Source organism: Hemitrygon akajei, unplaced genomic scaffold, assembly GCF_048418815.1.
Source record: "Hemitrygon akajei unplaced genomic scaffold, sHemAka1.3 Scf000125, whole genome shotgun sequence".
Lineage (NCBI taxonomy): Eukaryota > Metazoa > Chordata > Chondrichthyes > Myliobatiformes > Dasyatidae > Hemitrygon > Hemitrygon akajei.
In genome coordinates this window covers 1,489,477-1,510,288 of record NW_027332011.1, presented here as the reverse complement: position 1 = coordinate 1,510,288, position 20,812 = coordinate 1,489,477, and the positions used below count along the sequence as shown (strand labels likewise).

At 44.7% G+C, this 20,812-nt stretch overlaps 1 protein-coding gene across 1 annotated transcript; it reads left to right on the top strand.

Annotated features, from left to right (window-relative positions):
- Positions 1-6,565: 6,565 nt before the first annotated feature.
- Positions 6,566-16,137, top strand: LOC140723677 (zinc-binding protein A33-like). Its single transcript, XM_073038239.1, has 4 exons — positions 6,566-6,681; positions 7,010-7,032; positions 7,120-7,238; positions 15,378-16,137. The coding sequence occupies exons 1-4, from the start codon at positions 6,574-6,576 to the stop codon at positions 15,932-15,934; spliced, it is 807 nt and encodes a 268-aa protein (XP_072894340.1). The 5' UTR covers positions 6,566-6,573; the 3' UTR covers positions 15,935-16,137.
- Positions 16,138-20,812: the final 4,675 nt, after the last annotated feature.

Genomic DNA, 20,812 nt, shown 5'->3' with positions numbered 1-20,812 from the left:
CATCTCTGAGGAACTATCCTGGGCCCAACATATTGATGCAGTTACAATGAAGGCACCACATCGGCTATATTTCATTCGGAGATTGAGGGGAATCGGTCTGTCAATAAAGACACTTGCAAATTTCTACAGATGTACTGTGGAGAGCATTCTAACTGGTTGCATCACTGCCTGGTATGGAGAGGCCACTGCACAGGATCGGAAAATGCTGCAGAAAGTTGTAAACTCAGCCAGCTCCTTCATGGGCACTGAACTCCACAGCATCCAGGACACATTCAAAAGATGATGCCACAAAAAGGTGGCATCCATCATTACGGACCCCCATCACCCAGGACATGCCTTCGTCTCATTGCTACCATCAAGGAGGATGTACAGGGGCCTGGAGACACACTCACTGGTTCAGGAACAGCTTCTTCCCCTCCATCATCAGATTTCTGAATGAACAATGAACTCAAGAACATTTCCTCAGGATTTTCCCTCCGGTTTTGCACTACGTTTTGAATTTACTTTTATAAATACTTATTGTAATTTATACTTTTTATTATAAAAAGTTGTCACAAAACAACAAATTTCACCACATATGCCAGTGATATTAAACCTGATTCTGATACACAAACACACACAGCTGGGCTCAGACATACAACACTCCCACATTCCTCCCTTTGTGACACCCTGCTTGCTCCGTGGCCCCCGGTATGAAGCTCAAACTGTTGCAACACCTGCCCTTTAAATTCATGGCTGAGGCTGTGTTGTGTCTGTTCACTGTTTGTGTTCGATATTAAATGAAGAGCATTGAATGTGAAGGAAGGTTTGAATAGAAGAATAAAGATCTCCTCTGAAGGTATATGGGGTCCTGGTGAGAGCGGACATGGAACACTGTGCACAGGTCTGGTCTCCCTCCCGGAGTCAGCCTGTGGGATGAAGGGAATGAAGAGAATGTTTCAGAGATTGCTTTGGGGGGGAGGTAGTGTCCTCAGAGAGATTACACTGGCTGGGTCTGTCTCAAAATTAGAGAAGTAACAAGTGGTCTGACTGAGACAGACACAGTCTCGCAGTGTATTGACAGGGTGTGGCAGGAATGGCGTTTTTCTTCACTGGGTGTTGGGGTCACAGACTCAGAATCCGATGTCATCTGATAGGACTTAGATGAGGAGTGCGGCAAATCTTTGGATTTTTTCCCCACGTTTTCTAAATTCATAAGGAATATTGAAAGGATGAGCGAAGATGGGAACGTTGCAGGAAAGTGTCACTGAGGTCAAAGATCAGCCATGTTCGGAGTGAAAGGCAGAACAGGGGCAAGGGGCCGAATGGCCACGCCTGCTGCAGTTTCTTATTCTCTAAAGCACGAATTTACCTTTGCGCCTTGTTTTCCCTTGGCCTTCAGCCCGTCCGGTTGCACAGGGGAGCGGTGAAAGCACCGGAGATCCATCGGCAGCCGCTGCGCGTCAGATCCAGGCTCCCAGCAGCAGGAAACAGGTCTGGGAGGAAACTCCCGACAACAGGCCCCGACCCTCGACGGGGAAAGACCGGGCACCCTCCGTGCAGCTGAAACATCTCACGGAATCTCTGCCATGGGAAGGATTCACCCGGCCGGTGTTGCAGCCTTTACCCAAAATTTAGCTCCCAATCTCCGGCCTCTCCCCGGGTCCACTCGCTCTCAGCTCCAAACCTCGGACCGCTCCGGACATTCAGCATCCCGCCCACTGGCACTCAGCCAATGGCAGCAAGACTCTCCCAGCGATGCCGCTGATTGGCTGTAAGTGTGTTTGATAGGCTGCAACCGGGAGCTGGAGATGTCAGTCACAGTTTGTTCTCAGAATGGAAGGAATTTCCCCGAAACTCAAAGTTCAAAGTAAATTTTATCATCAGAGTTCAGGTAAGTCACCACATACAACCCCGAGAAGCATTTTGCTGCGGACACATAGAAAATTTGCAGAATAGTAACTATAACTGGATCAGTGAAAGATCAGTCAGAGTGTAGAAGACAACAAACTGTGCAAATGAAAATATAAATAAATAGCAATAAATAACGGGACATGAAATAACCGCAGCCTCTGCCGACGGATCTCCGGAGCTCTCACCGCTCCCCTGTGCAATCCATCGGGTGAAGGCCAAGGGAGAACAAGGTGCAAAAGAAAACTGGTGACTTAGAAAATAAGAAACAGGAGGAGGCGTGGCTATTCGGCCCATTGCGCCTTTTCTGCCCTTCACTCAGAACATAAAACCATAAGACACAGGAGCAGGATTAAGCCGCCTGGCCCCTCGAGTCTACTCCGCCATTCGATCATGGATGATTCTTTTTCCCTCCTCAACCCCAGTTCCCGGCTTCTCCCCGTAGCCTTTGCTGTCATGTCCAATCAAGAACCTATCAATCTCCGCCTTAATGACACCCAACGACCCGTCCTCCACAGCTGCATGTGGAAACAAATTCTACAAATTCACCACGCTTTGTCTAAAGACATTTCTCCGTATCTCTGTTTTGAAAGGGCGCCCCCCTATCCTGAGGCTGTGCCCTCAGGTCCGAGACTCTCACACCATGGGTAACATCCTCTCCACATCTACTCTGTCTACCTTTTAATGTTCAAAAGATATCAATCAGATCCCCCTCACCCATTTGAATTCAATCGAGTACAGACCCACAGCCATCAAACGTATAATAACCCTTTCATTCCTGGAATCATCCTTGTGAAATTTATCTGAAACCTCTTCATGTCTGACCTTTGACCTCAACACCACTTTCCTGCAATGTCCCCATCAGCGCTGAGCCCCAGAATATGTCTATTGAATTTAGAAACCCTGTGGAGGAGATTCCAAGGATTCGCTGCACTGGTGAGGAAATTTCTCCTCATCTCAGTCCTGCTGAGGTGAACTGTGATATTCAGTCTGTGAACCCTGGTTCCACAGCCCAGCCAGAGGAAACATCATTCCTGCCCCGACCCTGTCAATATCCTGTGAGATTGTGCCTGTACCTTTAACTTCTCTAATTCTGAGACAGGCCCAATGCGATCAGTCTCAGTCTGGGTGGGGACCTTAGATTTTGAGTCTGTGAGACCCTCCCAGCCAGTGGAGCCATCATTCCTGCCCCTACCCTGTACATACCCTATGGAAATGAGTCTGTCCCAGTCAGAACACCTCTTATTTCGCTAATTCTGAGAAAGGCCCAATGTGATAACTTGTTGCAGAAGCATCTCAATGGATGGGCAAGCGAGTGTATTTCTACTGCACTGTTCAAGAGCCTGGTGGCTGAGGTGTAGAAACTGTTCCTGAACCTGGTGGTGCGAGTCCTGAGGCTCTTGTACCTTCTCCCTGATTTCAGCAGCGAGAAAAGAGCCTGGCCTGGGTGGTGAGCATCTCTGATGGTGGATGCTGCTCTACTCCGACAGCGTTTCATGTCGATGTGCTCAGTGGTTTGGAGGATCCACCCGGGATGTACCGGGCCGAATCAGGAGGGTTTATCAGGAGGGCGATGAACTACTTTGATCATCGTGCCAAATCCTACCAGGCTGGAGACGAGAGGGGCCCTCCCAGTCTGATCCTTGCTGCATGCCCGGAGATCATTCCCACAGCGCGCTGCCCCGAGATTACTGCAGTGGAGACGAGATGGTCACTCACCTCTTTGCGGACTGTGGGCTGGCGAAGATCTGTGGAGAAAGATGCAAGGGCCTGTGCCACAGCAGCTGCGTGACAGAAGGCTCACTGATCCTCGGGTAAAGGCATTGCACGGTTTATCCCTGTGAATATTTCATGGCAAATAATGCTTATTTTGAATTAAATAAAAACATCAAAGTCTGGGCTCTGCCCAGAATTGTGGAAACTGGCCTTTCACTGGAGCTGGGACAGACATGGGTAAAGTCAGAAAGTTTCTTCAGGACTTCACCGACCAAAAAAATGTTTCCCACCCTGTGACGTGGAATGTCCAGTCCTGTACTTTCCCCTGCAGCCACGGCATCTGTCTTGTCACAGCACAATATTCTCTCGACATCCCCACTTTCATGGCATGAACTAATTTAATAGTTGTTTAAATAGTTACTTAAAACCGGTTTTACACCCCAGTCTGACTCTCCATGCACCTCCAGAAAAAAAACTGTTTAAAAACGAGCTGCTGGAGCAACTCAGCGGATCAGGCAACATCTGAGGGAAATGGCAATCGAGATTTCGGGTTGAGACAGTCCAGCTGAAGGATCTCGACCTGAAAGCCGATTTTACATTTCTTTCCAAAAATGCTGCCTGACCCGCTCAGTCCCTCAAGATTCTTACCCGAGATTCCAGCATCTGCAGTTTCTTGTGCCTCTCTTTTCAGAACTTGTCCTTTTCAGTCCTGCCTCAGACTGAACCAGACTCTTCTCTCCAGCTTCATTTCTGTTCTGCTTCTTTAGCCCATCACGCCTACCGGGGCACAGGCCGCAGTAGCTCGTCAGAGTCCCCTGTCCAGGGCCGGGGTTTGATCGGCCCTGTGGCTTCTCCTTTCACCAGACGACTTCAATCGTCTTCCAGGGGAAGATCCTTCCGATCGTCTGGATGAGGCCTTTGGTGGTTCATTTGACATTTCTGTGCAGTGCCATTTTTCGGGATGAAGTTACAAACCCCAGGCCCAACGCCGCTCCTCTCGCAGCCGGGCTTAGGCAGTCCACGGCCGAGTTTTCATTTCTGCTCTGACCTGTTTAATGTATTGCTGATCTCACCCTGCGATGGAAATTACCACCATTACTTCCATTGAACACATCCAACAGCAGAATGTTCATTCTCTGTGACTGCAGCGCGCGTAGTGGACAATCGCGGTACTGCAGGGGATCAGCCCCTCCCGGAAAGTGAAAGCATTCTGAATCAGGAAGTGCTGGGAGTTAACATGGCTTCGAAAGGACCGACCGAGAGTTGGACCGAGGAGGCAATTTGTCCCGTCTGCCTGGATTTCTTCACCGATCCGGTGTCACTGGAGTGTGGACACAACTTCTGTCGTTCTTGCATCACACAGTATTGGGAAAGGGAGGAGAGAAACTCCTGCCCGGAATGTAGAGAGGTGATTTCTGACCGCACCCTCAGGGTGAATCGGGCTTTAGTAAATCTGGCTGGAAAAGCTCGAAATCTAAACCTGAATCCGAAAGGGAAGGAAAGTAAACGTCACTGCGAGGAACATGAGGAAGAACTGAAGCTGTTTTGTGAAACGGACAAGACACTGATGTGTCTGATCTGTAGAGATGCGGAGGAACACAAAGATCACCGCTTCATGCCGATTAAAGAAGCTGTTAAAATCTACACGGTAAAACTAACATTAATTTAATACTTAACACATTTCCTTTCTCCTACATACCATCACACGATCCTCCATAACCAACACATCACTCTCTGCAACTTCCGCCATCTCCAACGGGATTCTAGCATCTCTCCGTCCCACAGCCCACCTCCGCACCCCGCAACTCTCCGCTCTCTATACGGATCGCGGTCCACGTCCTGTATCGCCCTGATCCACTCGCTCCTCCCCTCTGATCTCCCTCCTGGCGCCGACACCTGCAAGCGGGACAAGTGCTACTCCTGACTCCTAACCTTCTCCCTCGTCACCATTCAGGGCCGCAAACAGCCCAGTTCCTCCAGTTTCCTCCATGGTCGATTGTCCTCTCGTATTAGATTCCTACTTCTCCAGCCCTTTACCTCTTCCACCTGTCCCCTCTCAGCTTCTCACTTCATCACCCTCCCTCACGTCCCCCCTCACGTTGTCTTACCTGTCACCTGTCAGCTGGTTCTCATGCCCAACCTTTTTATTCTGGCTTCTGTCCCATTCCTTCCCAGTCCTAATGAAGGTTCTCATCCCGGAACACCGACTGTTTATTTCCCTTGAATAGATGCTGCCTGACTCACTGAGTTCCTCCGGCATTTTGTGTGATAATCGGGTTTGATCACCTGTTTCTTTTGATGCATCTTTGTTTTTATTTCCTTCACTCTCTGACTTCCAGGATCAGCTAAGATCTTCCTTAGACTCTCTCACAAAAAAGGAATCAAACTTCCAGGAAAAGGAGCAGCAACAGAAAGAGAAGATTTCCGGCGTTCGGGTGAGGCTTCCTGAGCGGAATTTCTGATATTACTGTCGAGTTTTGCTCGATTTAATGCAGAATAGCCGAATATCGCAGCTCCAGTGACCTGGGTTCGATCCTGACCTCTGCTGCTGTCTGTGTGGAGTTTGCATGCTCTCCCTGTGATCAGACACATTACAAGGACATGCTGGATGAATGGTTCATTACAATTAACCCTGAGAAGGTCGAGGAGGGTGTATGTGAATCAGTTGGCCATTAATGGGTCAATGAGGGAGAATAGGTTTCAGGAAAACTTGAGGGAATGGGGTTAATGGGAATGTCTCAGATGTAGTATGGACCCCAATGGATCGAAAGGTCACCTTCATGTCATAAGGAAATACAACACAGCAATGCAGTAAACTAATCTTCACCTTTCATTCGACAGGAACAGTCACACAGCGTTCAGACCCACATCACATCCCAGTTTGCTGAACTGCGCCAGATTATCACTGAGGAAGAGCAGAGCTTACTCAGGGATCTCAGGGAAGAAGAGAAGAGGATTCTAAATCCAATGGAGATAAATCTTCTGCAGATTCAAGAGAATATAAGGTTTATTCAGGAGGAAATCTCGAAGTTAAAGGAACAGATGGATCAAAAAGACAATGGGATATTTCTCAAGGTCAGCGATTACATTTCAATTTGTTTCTGTCAAATTGAACTAAATGAACAGTGGTATATTTGAAATAAACACAGCACAGCGGCCAATTCTACCGAATCAATTGCCGCTGCTGGTGTCCTCACACAGAGTGTTCTCCTTGCATGAGGAACCTCCAATCACTCCGCTAATGACATTCTAAATATCGGAGATAGATATTCGATCCTTCATCAGCAACATTTAAGCGATGAAACTTCAGCATAATTAATCATAAATTAAGCTGAAATGAATCGGTCAATGATGTGAACAGTAAGTCCAATTCTAATCAGATTTGTGTTTTTATTTATTTCAGGAGGAATCTCGTCAGAACAGGAGGTAGGACATGTTCTTTACTGAAACCCTGTATGGATTTGTAAAATACTTCAAAATTCCAGTTTATCACCCGCAGTTTAATATTTACAGAATCAGTGATGATGTCCTGGAATTGTCAGTGACAGATGAGGCGCTGCCGGTTGGAAAATTCGTTCACCCCTATTTGTTGAACACAGTACTAAGAGCAACACTTGATGCTATTAAGCGAGGTAACATTTACAAAGATTATGTTTTCCTTGTTCATGAAACACTGTTAAGTTGTAAGTTGAAGCAATAATGGACTGAAGGGGAACTGACGTTTATTCCACATTAACCCCACCGACTAGGAGGCATCACTGTCACACAGTCAGCTGGAGATGTCAGACCCCTGAACACACCAGCACAGGGTCACAATACAACCAATACACGGGACTGGCAGATGAACCACTGTGTCCTGATCCCAGGCACACTGCACTAACACACCAAGACATGAATTCGAATCCTACCACAGAGCTGGGAATTTAATACTGACTTGATGATATTGTAGGGAATAAAAGCGAGTATCAGTGTGGTGACCGGGATTGTCAGGAAAATGCACAAGTCCTTCGTGTGCTGACTGTTGTTCGAGGCAGAAGAGGGGACTGGTAATGATCGGGGACTCAATCGTCAGGGGAACAGACAGGAGAATCTATGGATGTGAATGGGACACCTGAGTGGTACGTTGCCTCCCAGGTGCCAGGGTCCGAGACGTCTCGGATCATGTCCGCATCATTTTGGAGAGGGAGGGAAAACAGCCAGATATTCTGGTGCATTTTGGGACCAATTACTTAGGAACTAAAAGCAAAGAGGTCCTGAAATTTAGAGAACTCAGTAGAAAGCTGAGAAGCAGTACCTCCAGGGTTGTAATTCCTGGATTGCTGCCTGTGCCACGTGCTGGTGAGGGTAGAAACAGGATAATTTGACAGATAAACATGGCTGAGAAGATGGTGCTGGGGACAGGGATTCAGGTTCTTGGATCATTGGGATCTGTTCTGGTGGAGGAATGACCTGCTCAAAAGGGATGGGTCGCACCTCGACCCGAGGGAGAACAATATTCTCACAGAGAGGTTTCATAGAGCTGTTGGGGAGGGTTTAAACTAATTTAGAGAGGGTTGAAACTGGAGTGAAGGGGTAAGACTGATGGTAAAATGCAAAGTTAGCGTGCAGTCAGACTGACAGATAGGGCGGACAGATGCGAGGACAAAATTGCAGCCAGCAGGGTGAGTATCAGTGCATTAGGGATGCAGAATTAAAAATGGTAGCAGATACAGTACACAAAGTGTTATATCTCAATGCAGGGAGTATGAGAAATAAGGTGGATGATCCTGTTGCACTATTACCGATTGTCAGGTATCACGGAATCGTGGCTGAAGGATGGTTGTAGTTGGGAGCTGAATGTTCAAGATTACACAATGTATCAGAGGAAGGAAGGAAGGAAGGAAGGGAGGCTGATGGGGTGGTGTGGCTCTGCTGGTAAATCAGCAGCTAGATGTGACATAGGATTGGAAGATGTTGAATCTTGTGGGTTGAGGTAAGGAACTGCAAAAGTAAAAATGACACTGACAGCAGTCATATACAGGCCTCCCAACAGTCAGTGGGTTGAGGCCCACAGATTTCAACTGGAAATAGGAAAAGGCTGATGAAAAGGACAATGTTATGATCATCATGGGAGATTTCAACATGCAGGGCAATTGGGAAAATCAGGTTGGTAAAGGATCTCAAGAGAGTGAATTTGTTGAATGCAATGTGATGGCTTTCAAGAGCAGTTTGTCATTGAGCCTACTCGGGGAACAGCTCTACTGGATTGGGTGTTATGAATTGAACCAGAGGTGAGTAGTTAAAGGAAACCTTAGGAAGCAGTGCTCACAACATGACGGAGTTCAACTTGAAATTTGATAAGGAGAAAGTACAGTCTGACATTGTAGTATTTCAGAGAAGTGAAAGAAATTACAGTGGTCTGAGAGAGGAGTTGGCCAAAGCAAATTGGAAGGAGATGCTGGCAGGGATGAGAGCGGAGCAGAAATGGTGTCAGTTCCTGGCAAAATGAGGAAGGTGAAGGATAGATGTATTCCAAAAATAAATAAATACCCAAATGGCAAAATAGTAAAACCGTGGCTGAGAAGGGAAGACAAGTTAATGTAAAGGCAAAAGAGAGAGCATACAACAAAACAAAAATTAGTAGGAAGACAGAGGATTGGGAAGCTTTTAAATATCTACAGAGTGGAACTAAAAGAATGACTGGGAGGGGAAAATTAAATGTGCATTGATTTGAATTGAATTGACTGTATTACTTACATCCTTCATATACATGAGGAGTAAATATCTTTATGTTATATCTCCGTCTAAATGTGCAATGTGCAATTTATACTGATTTGTGACAAACAATATGTAAAACATGCTGGTGAATATAACTTAGAAATACAGTTGTCTCAGCACGAGTTAATCAGTCTGATGGCCTGGTTGAAGAAGCTGTTCCGGGAGCCTGTTGCTCCTGGCTTTTATGCTGCGGTACCGTATCCCGGATGGTAGCAACTGGTACAGTTTGTGGTTGGAGTGACTCTGATCCTTCGGGCCCTTTTTACAATTAAGTCTTTGTAAAACAAGCTAGCAAACAATATCAAATTGTTTTTCAAGTATTGTAAAAAATGAAATAGAGATGAGAGTGGAAATAGGCCCGCTAGAAAATGCAGTCGAATATATAATAACGGGGGATGAAGAGATGGCAGATGAACTAAATGAGCATATTGCATCAGTCTTGACACTAACACTGTGCCTGGTGTTGAAGGGTCCGAGGGAAGAGAAGTGAGTGCAGTTAATGTTACAAGGGAGAAGTTGCTCAAAAAGCTGAAAGAACTAAAGGTACATAAGTCACCTGGACCAGATGAACTGCACCCTAGTGTTCTGAAAGAGGTTGCAGCAGACATTGTGGAGCTATTTGAAATTATCTTTCAGAAATCATTGGACCCTAGCATGGTGCTAGATGACTGGAAAATTGCAAATTTCACTCAACTCTTTTAGTAAGGAGGAAGGCACCAGAGAGGAAATTATAGACCAGTTAACATCACCCCTATGGTTGTGAAGAAGCTAGTGTCAATTGTTAAGTATGAGGTAATGCAATACCTGGTGACCCTGGACAAGATAGGAAACGTCAGCATGGCTTCGTTAAGGGAATATTGTGCCTGACAAACCTGTTGGGATTCTTTGAGGAGATTACAAGTAGGATAGATAAAGGGGATGCAGTGGATGTTGTATATTTGGAATCTCAGAAGGCCTTTGACAAGGTGCCATACATGCAGCAAGTCAAGAGCTCATGGTATTACAGAAAAGTTACAGGCATGGTTAGAATATTGGGGGATTGGTAGGAAACAGTGAACGAGAGAAAAGGGATCCTTTTCTGGTTGGCTTCCAGATACTAGTATTTCACAGGGGTCAGTGTCAGGACACCTTCATTTTATGCTGTATATCAACATTTAGCTGATGGAATAGACCATAAGATTTATGAGCAGAAATAGGCCATTCGGCCCATCCAGTCTGCTCCACCATTCAGTCATGGGCTGATCCAATTCTTCCGGTCATCTCCACTCCCCTGCTTTCACCCCATTCCCTTTGATGCCCTGGCTAATCAAGAACCTATCTATCTCTGCCTTAAATATAACTTGGCCTTAACAGCCACTTGTGGCAACAAATTCCACAGATTTTCCGCACACTGACTAAAGTAATTTCTCCACATCTCAGTTCTAAAAGGAAGTCCTTCAATCCTGAATTCATACCCTCTTGTCCTAGAGTAGATGGCTTTGTTTCCAAGTTTGCAGATGATACGAAGATTGGTGGAGGGGCTGGTAGTGTTGAGGAAACAGTTAGGCTGCGCAAGGACTTGAATGAGGAGAATGGGAAAGAAAGTGGCAAGTGATATACAAAGTTGGAAAATGCATGGTCATGCACTTCGGTCGTAGAAATAATGTACAGATTATTTGTTAAATGGGGAGAATTTTTTTAAATGGAAAGTAAGGATGTGATGCTGAGGCTTTATAAGGCACTGGTGAAGCCTCACCTTGAGTATTGTGAACAATTTTGGGCTCCTCATGTAAGAAAAGATGTGCTGGCATTGCAGAAGGTTCATTTCATAAGGATTATTCCAGGAATGAAAGGGTTAACATATGAGGAACATTTGATAGCTCTGGGTCTGTTCTTACTGAAATTTCGAAAGATGAGGGCGGAACTCAAAGAAACCTGGAATGTTGAAAGGTCTATAAAGAGTTGATATGGAAAGGATGTTTCCCATGGTTAGGAGTCTACGACAAGAGGGCACAACCTCAAGATAGAGGGGGGTCTATTTAAAACAGATGCAGAGAAATTTGTGCCAGCAGCTGGTGAATTTGTGGAACTTGTTGGGTGTATTTAAGGCAGAGCTTGATAGGTTCTAGATTTGACACAGTATCAAAGGTTACGGGGAGAAGACCAAGTAGTGGGGCTGAGGAGGGGAAAAAAAGGATCAGCCATGATTGAATGGCAGAGTAGACTCGATAGGCAAATGGCCTAATTCTGCTCCTATGTTTTATGGTGATCAGACCACTACATTGAAGCATTGTGAGAATGAGCTCGGACACACCAAAAAGCATTGACATGGGTCAAGATTTCATCTCAGGAGAAGCACACACAGCATAACCGGCCTGGCAAAGCTCCCTCACACACATACACAGGAAGGATTGACAGATTGTAGTCAGAGCCTCAGCAATGTACGTTGTTATTTCCCTCAGTAACCTGGAAACCAATCTCTTCAGACACAGTCATTTATTTATTTAAACAGCTCACACACATGTCATACATTGTCTGCACACACCAGACATGTGATGACACACTGTGACATAAATATACTTCAATGTGCACACTCTCCTTCAATGTGTGGTGTGTACACACACACACACACACACACACACACACACACACACACACACACACACACACACACACACACACACACACACACACACACACACACACACACACACACACACACACACACACACATTACCATACACAAATTCCCATTTATGAATAAAATCTGCAGTCTTTACGCAGTCTGTCTGTTCTGAGGTATTGAGCTGCCCTCTGACATGATGTCACATCAACAGTTCAGAGACAGACTCCGGGATGAGATTCCTCAGGAGGATGATTTGGGAGGGTTTGATAGATGTCGAACCCACGGCCCACTTCATCAATCTGCAAGACTAAGATGTCTTCTTGAGCATGTCCATTTGAATGTGTTTGCCCCATATTCCCGTAACCATTTCCTATCTATGTACCTGTACAAATTTATTTTAAAATATTTTATTTATACCTGTTTCTACAGCGCCTGATGGCAAATTCCATTTACCCACCTCGCTCTCTGTGGGAATGTTAACCTTTAGGTCCCTCATAAAAATTTCCCCTTTCACATTCAATCTGAGCTCTCTGGTTCTGTACTCCCATTTCTCAGAAAATGACTCACTTTATCTGAGCCCCTTATGAATGTATTTACCTCGATAAAGGGTCACCCCTCAACATCCTACACTACAGCTAAATAGCTCAAGCTTCTCTACTTTCTGCTTTTAACCCAAGCCCCCAGTCCTGGTAACATCCTCCTGAAGCCTCCTGTCCAGTGTAATGACATCCTCCCCATATTCGGGAACCGGAAATGCAGACAATTCTTCAAGTGTGGTCTATCATCGACATCAAAGGCCTTGTTTAAATTCATGTGGAAAGTGTGGAATAGGCTGATGAATATAGGACTGAAGGTGTTGTATTTGAATGCACCAGTATACGGAATAAGGTAGATGATGTTGTAGCACAGGTAGAGATTGGCAGTTATAACGTTGTTGGCATCACTGAGTTTTGGTGGAAAGGAGATCCTGGCTTGAAGCTGAACTTTAAAGGATACACCTTGTATTCAAAGGACAGGCAGGTAGGCGGAGAGGCTGGGGAGGGTCTATTGGTAAGAAATGAAATGAAATCCTTCGAGAGAGGTGAAATAGGATTGGAAGATGGAGAATCATTGCGGGTAGAGTTACGAAAGTGCAAGGGTAAAAAGACCCTGATGGGTCATGAGGGAGGAGCTGACCAAAGTAGATTGGAAGGGGACACGAGCAGGGATGATTGCAGAACAACAAAGACTGCAGTTCCAGGGGCAATTCGGAAAGATAAATCCCAAAGATGAACAAGTATTAGACAGGGAGGATGAGGTAACCGTGTTTGACAAGGGAAGTCAAAGACAGCATAAAAGCGAAAGGGAGGGCAAAAATTAGCCGGATGTTGGAGTATTGAGAAGGTTTTAATAATCAACAGAAAGCAATTACAAAGCCATAAGGAGTGAAAATGAGATCTGAGGGGAAGCTTACCAACAATACTCAAGAGGACACAAAAATGTAAAGAGTAAAAGAGAGGCGAGAGTGGATATTGGACCCCTAGAAAATGACACCGGAGAAGAGAAATATGACAAAAGCCATGGCAGAGGTACTTAATTAGTATTCTGTGTCAATCCTCATGGTGAATGATACTCACTGTATGTCAGAAATGTGAAAGTGTCGGGGGACAGAAATGAGTGTTGTTGCTGTTACTGAGGAGAAAGTGTGTGGGACGATTGAAGATCTGAAGCTGCCTGGACCAGATGGACTGCACCCCAGTCTTTGGATGGAGTTAACTGAAGAGAATATGGGACCATTAGTGATGATCTTTCAAGAATCACTAGATGCTTGGTCATTCAAGACGACTGGAAATTGCAAAAGTCACTTAACTCTTTAAGAAGGGAGAGCAGCTGGGGAAAGAAAATTATAGGTGAGTTAGTCTGGATGTGGTGTGGTTGGGAAGACGTTGGATTCTAGCATTAAGGCTGAGCTTTTGGGTACATGGAGGCACATGATAAAATAGGGCAAAGACAGCATGCCTTCCCTATGAACATCCTCTACATAGCACCATCCAGAGACAGAGAAGCAGTTTCAGCGACAGGTTACTGTCGATGCAATGCTCCTCAGACAGGATGAAGAGGTCAATACTCCCCAATGCCATTAGGCTTTACAATTCAACTGCCAGGAATTAAGAACTTTTTATTAATGCTTTTTGAGTAGTGATTTAGATGCATATCATATTATTACTGAGTGAAGTATGTATGTAATTATTTTTTTTTGCTACAACAAGTGTATGGGACATTGGAAAAAATGTTGAATTTCCCCATGGGGATGAATAAAGTATCTGTCTATCTATCTATCTATCTATCTATCTTAAGGGGAAATCTTGCCTGACAAATCTGTTGGAATTCTTTGAGGAACACAAAGCCAAGATAGACAGAAGGATGATTTGGATGACAGAATTGTTGCCTTTGTGGCCAAGCTTGCAGATGATATGAAGATAGGTGAAGGGGCAAGTAGTGCTGCAGAAGCTCGGAATCTGGGGAAGGACAGAGACAGATCAGGAAATGGACAAATAAGTGATAGATGGATTATTGAGTAGGGAAATCGTGCATGCACTTTGGTAGAAGGAATAAAGGCATAGATATTTTTGAAAACAGAGAGAATTTAAAAATCAGAAGAGCAAAAGGACTTGGGTGTCGTTGTGCAGGATTCCCTCAAGGTTAACTTGCAATTTGTGTCAGTGGTAAGATTGGCAAACTCAATGTGAGCATTCATTTCGAGAGGATTAGAATACAAAAGCAAGGATGTAATGCTGACGTTTTATAAGGCATTGGTCAGACCACACTTGGAGTATTGTGAGCAGTTTAGGGTCCCTTATATCAGAAAGATGTGCTGGCATTGGAGAGGCTCCAGGCGGTTCCCAAGAATGATTCCGGGAATGAAAGAGTTAACATATGAGGAGCGTTTGATGGTTCTGTGCCTGTACTCACTGGAGTTGAGAAGAATGGCTGATTTATTACCCCCCTCAACCCGTTGGGCCGATGGGCCTCTGTGACCTCCTGTTTAAATCCATTCACTCACCTCCTTCCCATCTTAATCCACCCCTTTCTCGCACTCGTTTCTGCTGCCTCTCTCACCTATTTATTTCTGTTCTTGAGGGAAGATTTCGAGCTGAAACGTAGACTGTCCATCTCTCTCCACACTTGCTGCCTGACCCGCTCGGTTCCTCCAGCATTTTGTGTCTGTTTGACCGGGAAATCTTTGCTCTCCGTCCAGCGGAAAACCCACGGGGAGACATTAGTTGTCCATCTGCTTTCGTCGGGTTAAACTACGGTGAAGGTTCATGTCGGCCACCCGACCGCGTCTCCCCCCCCATCCCCGGGGCCGCGATGCCCGAGTCTCTCCCCCATCCCCGGGGACTCTCTAATTCTCTGCTTCTCCCGCCAGTCTCTGTCACCCTGGATGTGGAAACGGCGAATCCGTATCTCGAGGTGTCTGAGGATCGGAAGAGTGTGAGATGTACCGGGATCCGGAGGAATCTCCCTAACACCGGGAAGAGATTCACAAACTGGGCTTGTGTGCTGGGATCGGAGGGATTCACATCGGGGAGACATTACTGGGAGGTGGAGGTAACAGGAAATCGGGTCTGGTATCTGGGAGTCGCTGCAGAGTCTGTGAAGAGGAAGAAACGGTTCAGTCTGAGACCGGAGACCGGATTCTGGGTCATCGGGCGGGTTGATGACGTGTTACATCGGGATTGTGACGGGATTGGGAAGACCCTCCCCTCCCCCGAGTCCCGTCTCTCTGCCGGTCCCATCCCCGGGAGGGTGGGAGTTTATCTCATTTTCGAATCCGGGACAGTTTCATTTTACAACGCGGAGACCAAGTCCCATCTCCACACCTTCACTGGGAATAAATTCACGGGGAAACTTCATCCTTTCTTCGCGACCTGGGATGGAATCCAATGGCTGAGAATCTGCTCCGGTTCCGCTCCGGGTCTGTAAACGGGGCGGGTCCCGGGGACCGGTGTCAGTAGTAAAGTCCCTGTAAATATAAATGTGCGGAGAGTGCAGCTAAATACGTGGCTAAGGAGATGGTGCAGGAGGGAGGGCTTCATGTTTCTGGACAATTGGGCTTTGTTCCCGGGAAGGTGGGGCCTGTTCCGACGGAACGGTTTGCCCCTGAACTGGAGGGGGACTAACATCCTTGCGGGTAGATTTGCTAGTGCTGCTCCGGGGAGGGGGGGGCTGGGGGGTGTTAAATTAGATTTGCAGAGGGAGGGGAACCAGAGTGTTAGAGCAGATAGTGAGGTGGAGGAGGATAAAGGTCATGCGAGGACTGCATGTATAGACAGGAATCAAAGATTTGTACATTAGGTTGTAAATTAAATTTCAGAGCTTTAGAAATTGTAGAAAATAAAGATTTCCAAAAAGATTTTAATAAACATGACCAGAACATATGTGAAAAAATGTCTTCTTCAGTTTTACACCTATCGTAATAATTGTTAGGAAATATTTTGGATAGTCTCTCCTTTGTTAAATAGTAACAGTGAACAATTTTAAATTGAATTAAACACTGGCATATATCAAAGAAGAATTGACCATCTTCATTAACAAAGGTCATATTAAGTTCTCTCTCCCAATGTTGTTTAATTTTTAGTGATTAAGGGGATCTGTATTTTTGCATTTATTTATTTTTATTTTCATTTATTTTGTGATGGTCGATTGATGACTTTTGAAGAGTTAATTAGCAAATATTCTGTCTCTCATACACACTTTCTGCGATATTTTCAGGTTAGTCATTTTCTACAAAAATAATTATCTAAGTTCCCATATATGCAAGAATCTGATTTGTTGGATACTATTTTGAATATGAATCCTTTAGTAAGAGGTTCAATTGGTAGAATTTATAATTTATTCTTAATACATTAATACAAAAAGATAACCTCCCACCTAAGGTTTATACATGATAGAAATATTTGTTGTTTCAGACGTGATAGAGGGGGAGGGATGAAAGGGGGTGGAGTGGCATTACTAGTCAGGGAAAATATTACAGCTGTGCATAGACAGGACAGCCCGGAGGGCTTGTCTACAGAGGAACTGGGTGGAGCTGGGGAACGGGAAAGGTGTGACCACACTAATAGGGGTGTATTATAGACTGCCCAATAGTCAGAGAGAATTGGAGGAGCAAACCTGTATAAAGATAGTAGACCGATGTAAGAAACAGGAAGTTGTAATAGTAGGGGATTTTACCTTTCCTCATATTGACTGGGACTCCCAAACTGTAATAGGGCTAGATGGCTTAGAGTGTGTGAAATGTTTTCAGGAAAGTTTTCTAAATCAATATATAGAGGTACATACGAGTGATGATGCAATACTTGATCTCCTGTTAGGAAACCAGACAGTTAGGTGACAGAAGTATGTGTAGGCGAACATTTTGGGTCCAGTGACCATAATGTCATTAGTTTCAAGTTAATTATAGATAAGGATGGGTCTGGTCCTCGAATTGAGGTTCTAAATTGGAGAAGGGCCAATTTTGTGGAAATGAAAAAGGATCTAGGAAGAGTGGATTGGAATATTTTTTTTCTGGCGAGGATGTGCTCAGTAAGTGGAAGGCCTCCAAATGTGAAATTTTGAGAGCGCAGAGTTTGCATGTTCCTGCCAGGATTAAAGGCAAAGTTAACAGGCATAGGGAACCTTGGTTTTCACCGGATATTGGCGATCTGGTTAAGAAAAAGAGAGAGAGAGAGATGTATAGCAGGTATAGGCAACAAAGAAAAAATGAGGTACTTGAAGACTATAGAAAATGTAAGAAAATACTAAAGAAGGAAATCAAGAAGGTAACAAAACGAAATGAGTTGGCTTTGGCAGATAATATTTAGGTAAACCCGAAGGGTTTCTACAAGTATATTAAGAGTAAAAGGATAGTTAGGGACAAAATTGGTCCCCTAGAAGATCGGAGTGGTCGTCTATGTGTGGAGCCTCACGAGATGTTGGAGATCATGAAAAGATTTTTTGCATCAGTATTTACTCAGGAAACTGGCATAGTGTATATGGAAGGAAGGGAAACAAGCAGTTGTTCCATGGAACAATTAGAGATGAAAGAGGAGGAGGTGCTTGCTGCCTTACATCGAATAAAGGTAGATAAATCCCCCGGACCTCACTTGATATTTCCTCGAACCTTGAGAGAGACTAGTGTAGAAATTGCAGGGGCCCTGACAGAAATATTTAAAGTGTCCTCAGCCACGGGTGCAGTGCCGGAGGATTGTCGGGTAGCTCATGTTATTCCGTTGTTTAAAAAAGGCTCCAATAGTAAACCAGGTAATTACAGGCCAGTGAGCCTGACATCAGTCGTAGGTCAGTTATTGGAAGGTGTTCTGAGAGATCGGATATACTAGTATTTGGACAGCCAAGGGCTGATTAAGGATAGTCAGTATGGCTTTGTTCATGGTAGATCGTGTTTAACAAATATTGTAGAATTTTCCGAGGAGGTGACCAAGAAAGTAGATGAAGGAAAGGCTGTGGAGGTTGTCAGCATGAACTTTAGTAAGGACTTTGACAAGGTCCCACATGGGAGGTTAGTTCAGAAGGTTCAGACACTAGGTATCCATGGAGAGGTTGTAAACTGGATTCGAAATTGACTGTGTGGGAGAAGACAGAGAGTGGTAGTGGATGATTGCTTCTCAGACTGGAGGCCTGTGACTAGTGGTGTGCCTCAGGGATCTGTGCTGGGACCATTGTTGTTTGTTGTCCATATCAATGATATAGATGTGGTCAATTGGATCAGCAAGTTTGCTGATGACACCAAGATTGGAGGCGTTGTGGACAGCGAGGAAGGTTTTCAAAGCTTGCCGAGGGATCCGGACCAACTGGAAAAATGGGCCAGGAAATGACAGATGGAATTTAATGCAGACAAGCCTGAGGTGTTGCATTTTGGAAGGACAGACCAAGGTAGTACATGCACAGTAAATGGTAGGGCACTGAGGAGTGCGGAGAAACAAAGGGATCTGGGAGTTCAGGTACATAATTCCCTGAAAGTGGCGTTACAGGTAGACAGGGTTGTAAAGAAGGCCTTTGGAATCCTGGCATTCATAAATCAAAGTACTGAGTACAGGAGTTGGGATGTTATGCTGAGGTTGTATAAGGCATTGGTGAGGCCAAATTTGGAGTATTATTTGCAGTTCTGTTCACCTAACTATAGGAAGGATATCAGTAAGATTGAAAGAGTGCAGAGAATATTTACTAGGATGTTGCCAGGTCTTCAGGAGTTGAGTTACAGGGAAAGATTGAACAGTTTAGGACTTTATTCCTTGGAGCGTAGAAGAATGAGGGGGGATTTGATAGAGGTTTACAAAAATATGAGGGGTATAGACAGTAAATGCGAGTAGATTCTTTCCATTTAGATTAGGAAAGATAAATACGAGAGGAAATGGCTTTAGGGTGAAATGGGAAAGGTTTAGGGTGATCTTCTTCACTCAGAGAGTGGTGGGAATGTCGAACGAGCTGCCATCTGAAGTGGTAAATGCAGACTCACTCTTAAGTTTTAAGAATAAATTGGATAGATACATGGGTGGGAGAGGTCTGGAGGGTTACGGACTGGGTGCAGGTAAATGGGACGAGCGGAGAAAAGTTTCCACATAGACTAGAAGCACCGAATGGCCTGTTTTCTGTGCTGTCGTGTTCTATGGTTCTATGGAGTGATTTAAACACGAGATAAGAATTATCTCTCGATTAATTTTAACTCGTTCACCGCATCCGTTAACCGAACAGAAACACGAGGAATTCAGCAGCAGCCGCGGGCGGCGGGTCCTAAGCTCCCCCGGGTCCTAAACTCCACCCGTAATGAGACAGTTTAAATGGGACAAGTGGGGGAGGTGCTGACCGGAAAAGACAGTGAAGATTGTTCATTAAGTTCATCTGCCATTTCTTTGTCCCCCATTACTACTTCACCAGCATCATTTTCCAGTGGTCCAGTATCAACTCACATCTCCCTTTCACTCTTCATGTAACTGAAAACTAAACTTTTCGTATCCTGATTTATATTATTGGCCAGTCTGCTCTCATACTTCTTCTTTACCATTCTTATGGGTTTTTTTGTTGCCTTTTGTTGGATTTTAAGAGCATCCCAATAATCCAACATCCCACTCACCTTAGCTAACTTATATGACATTTCCTCAGGTTTAACACAATTATTACATGCCTTTTCCAGCTCAAACTGTGAATTAATTTAAAGACAGTCCCATAATTGAATAAAGTTTTTATCTGAAAACTATTTACCCTCGCAAAGATTGTACTGAAGACTGCATTTGATTTTTCTTCAGCCTTATACGCTTCACATTGAAATAGTATGTGTTTCGACAGTTTCCTAATGACAAAATGTACACGACACAGAATGAAGTTTTCCAATTAGATACAAGGCATAATTAAGCATAGTGTGGGTATTTCTAAGTCGAGTCAATATCATTCCTTCCCTGGTTTTAAGACCTTCCTCTATAAACTCAACAGGTTTATGTATTCTGTAAAGGTGTCTGTCCTTATGTCCGTTATCCTACGTCTTGCCATAAGCCCCTAATTCTTAACACTACCAACCCTTTAGCTTCTAATTTGCTAAGTGGAAGGTCTATATCCACAGCTTTACATTTAACAGCTTTTGTCGCTAAACAGTCAACCCCATCATTTCCCTCAACAGTGTGATGTGCAGTGCCCATAATGTGCAGACATATAAATCAAACTTTATATATGAAATACCGTTTGACGAGGTTCCAACAGTCAATCTGACCTACTGCCAGAATGAACTGTTTAAGACTCATCAAAACCGAAATGTATTCTGAACAAATTATAAGGACAAATTTCCTCCACCCACTGTAAGCCTACACTGTTGGC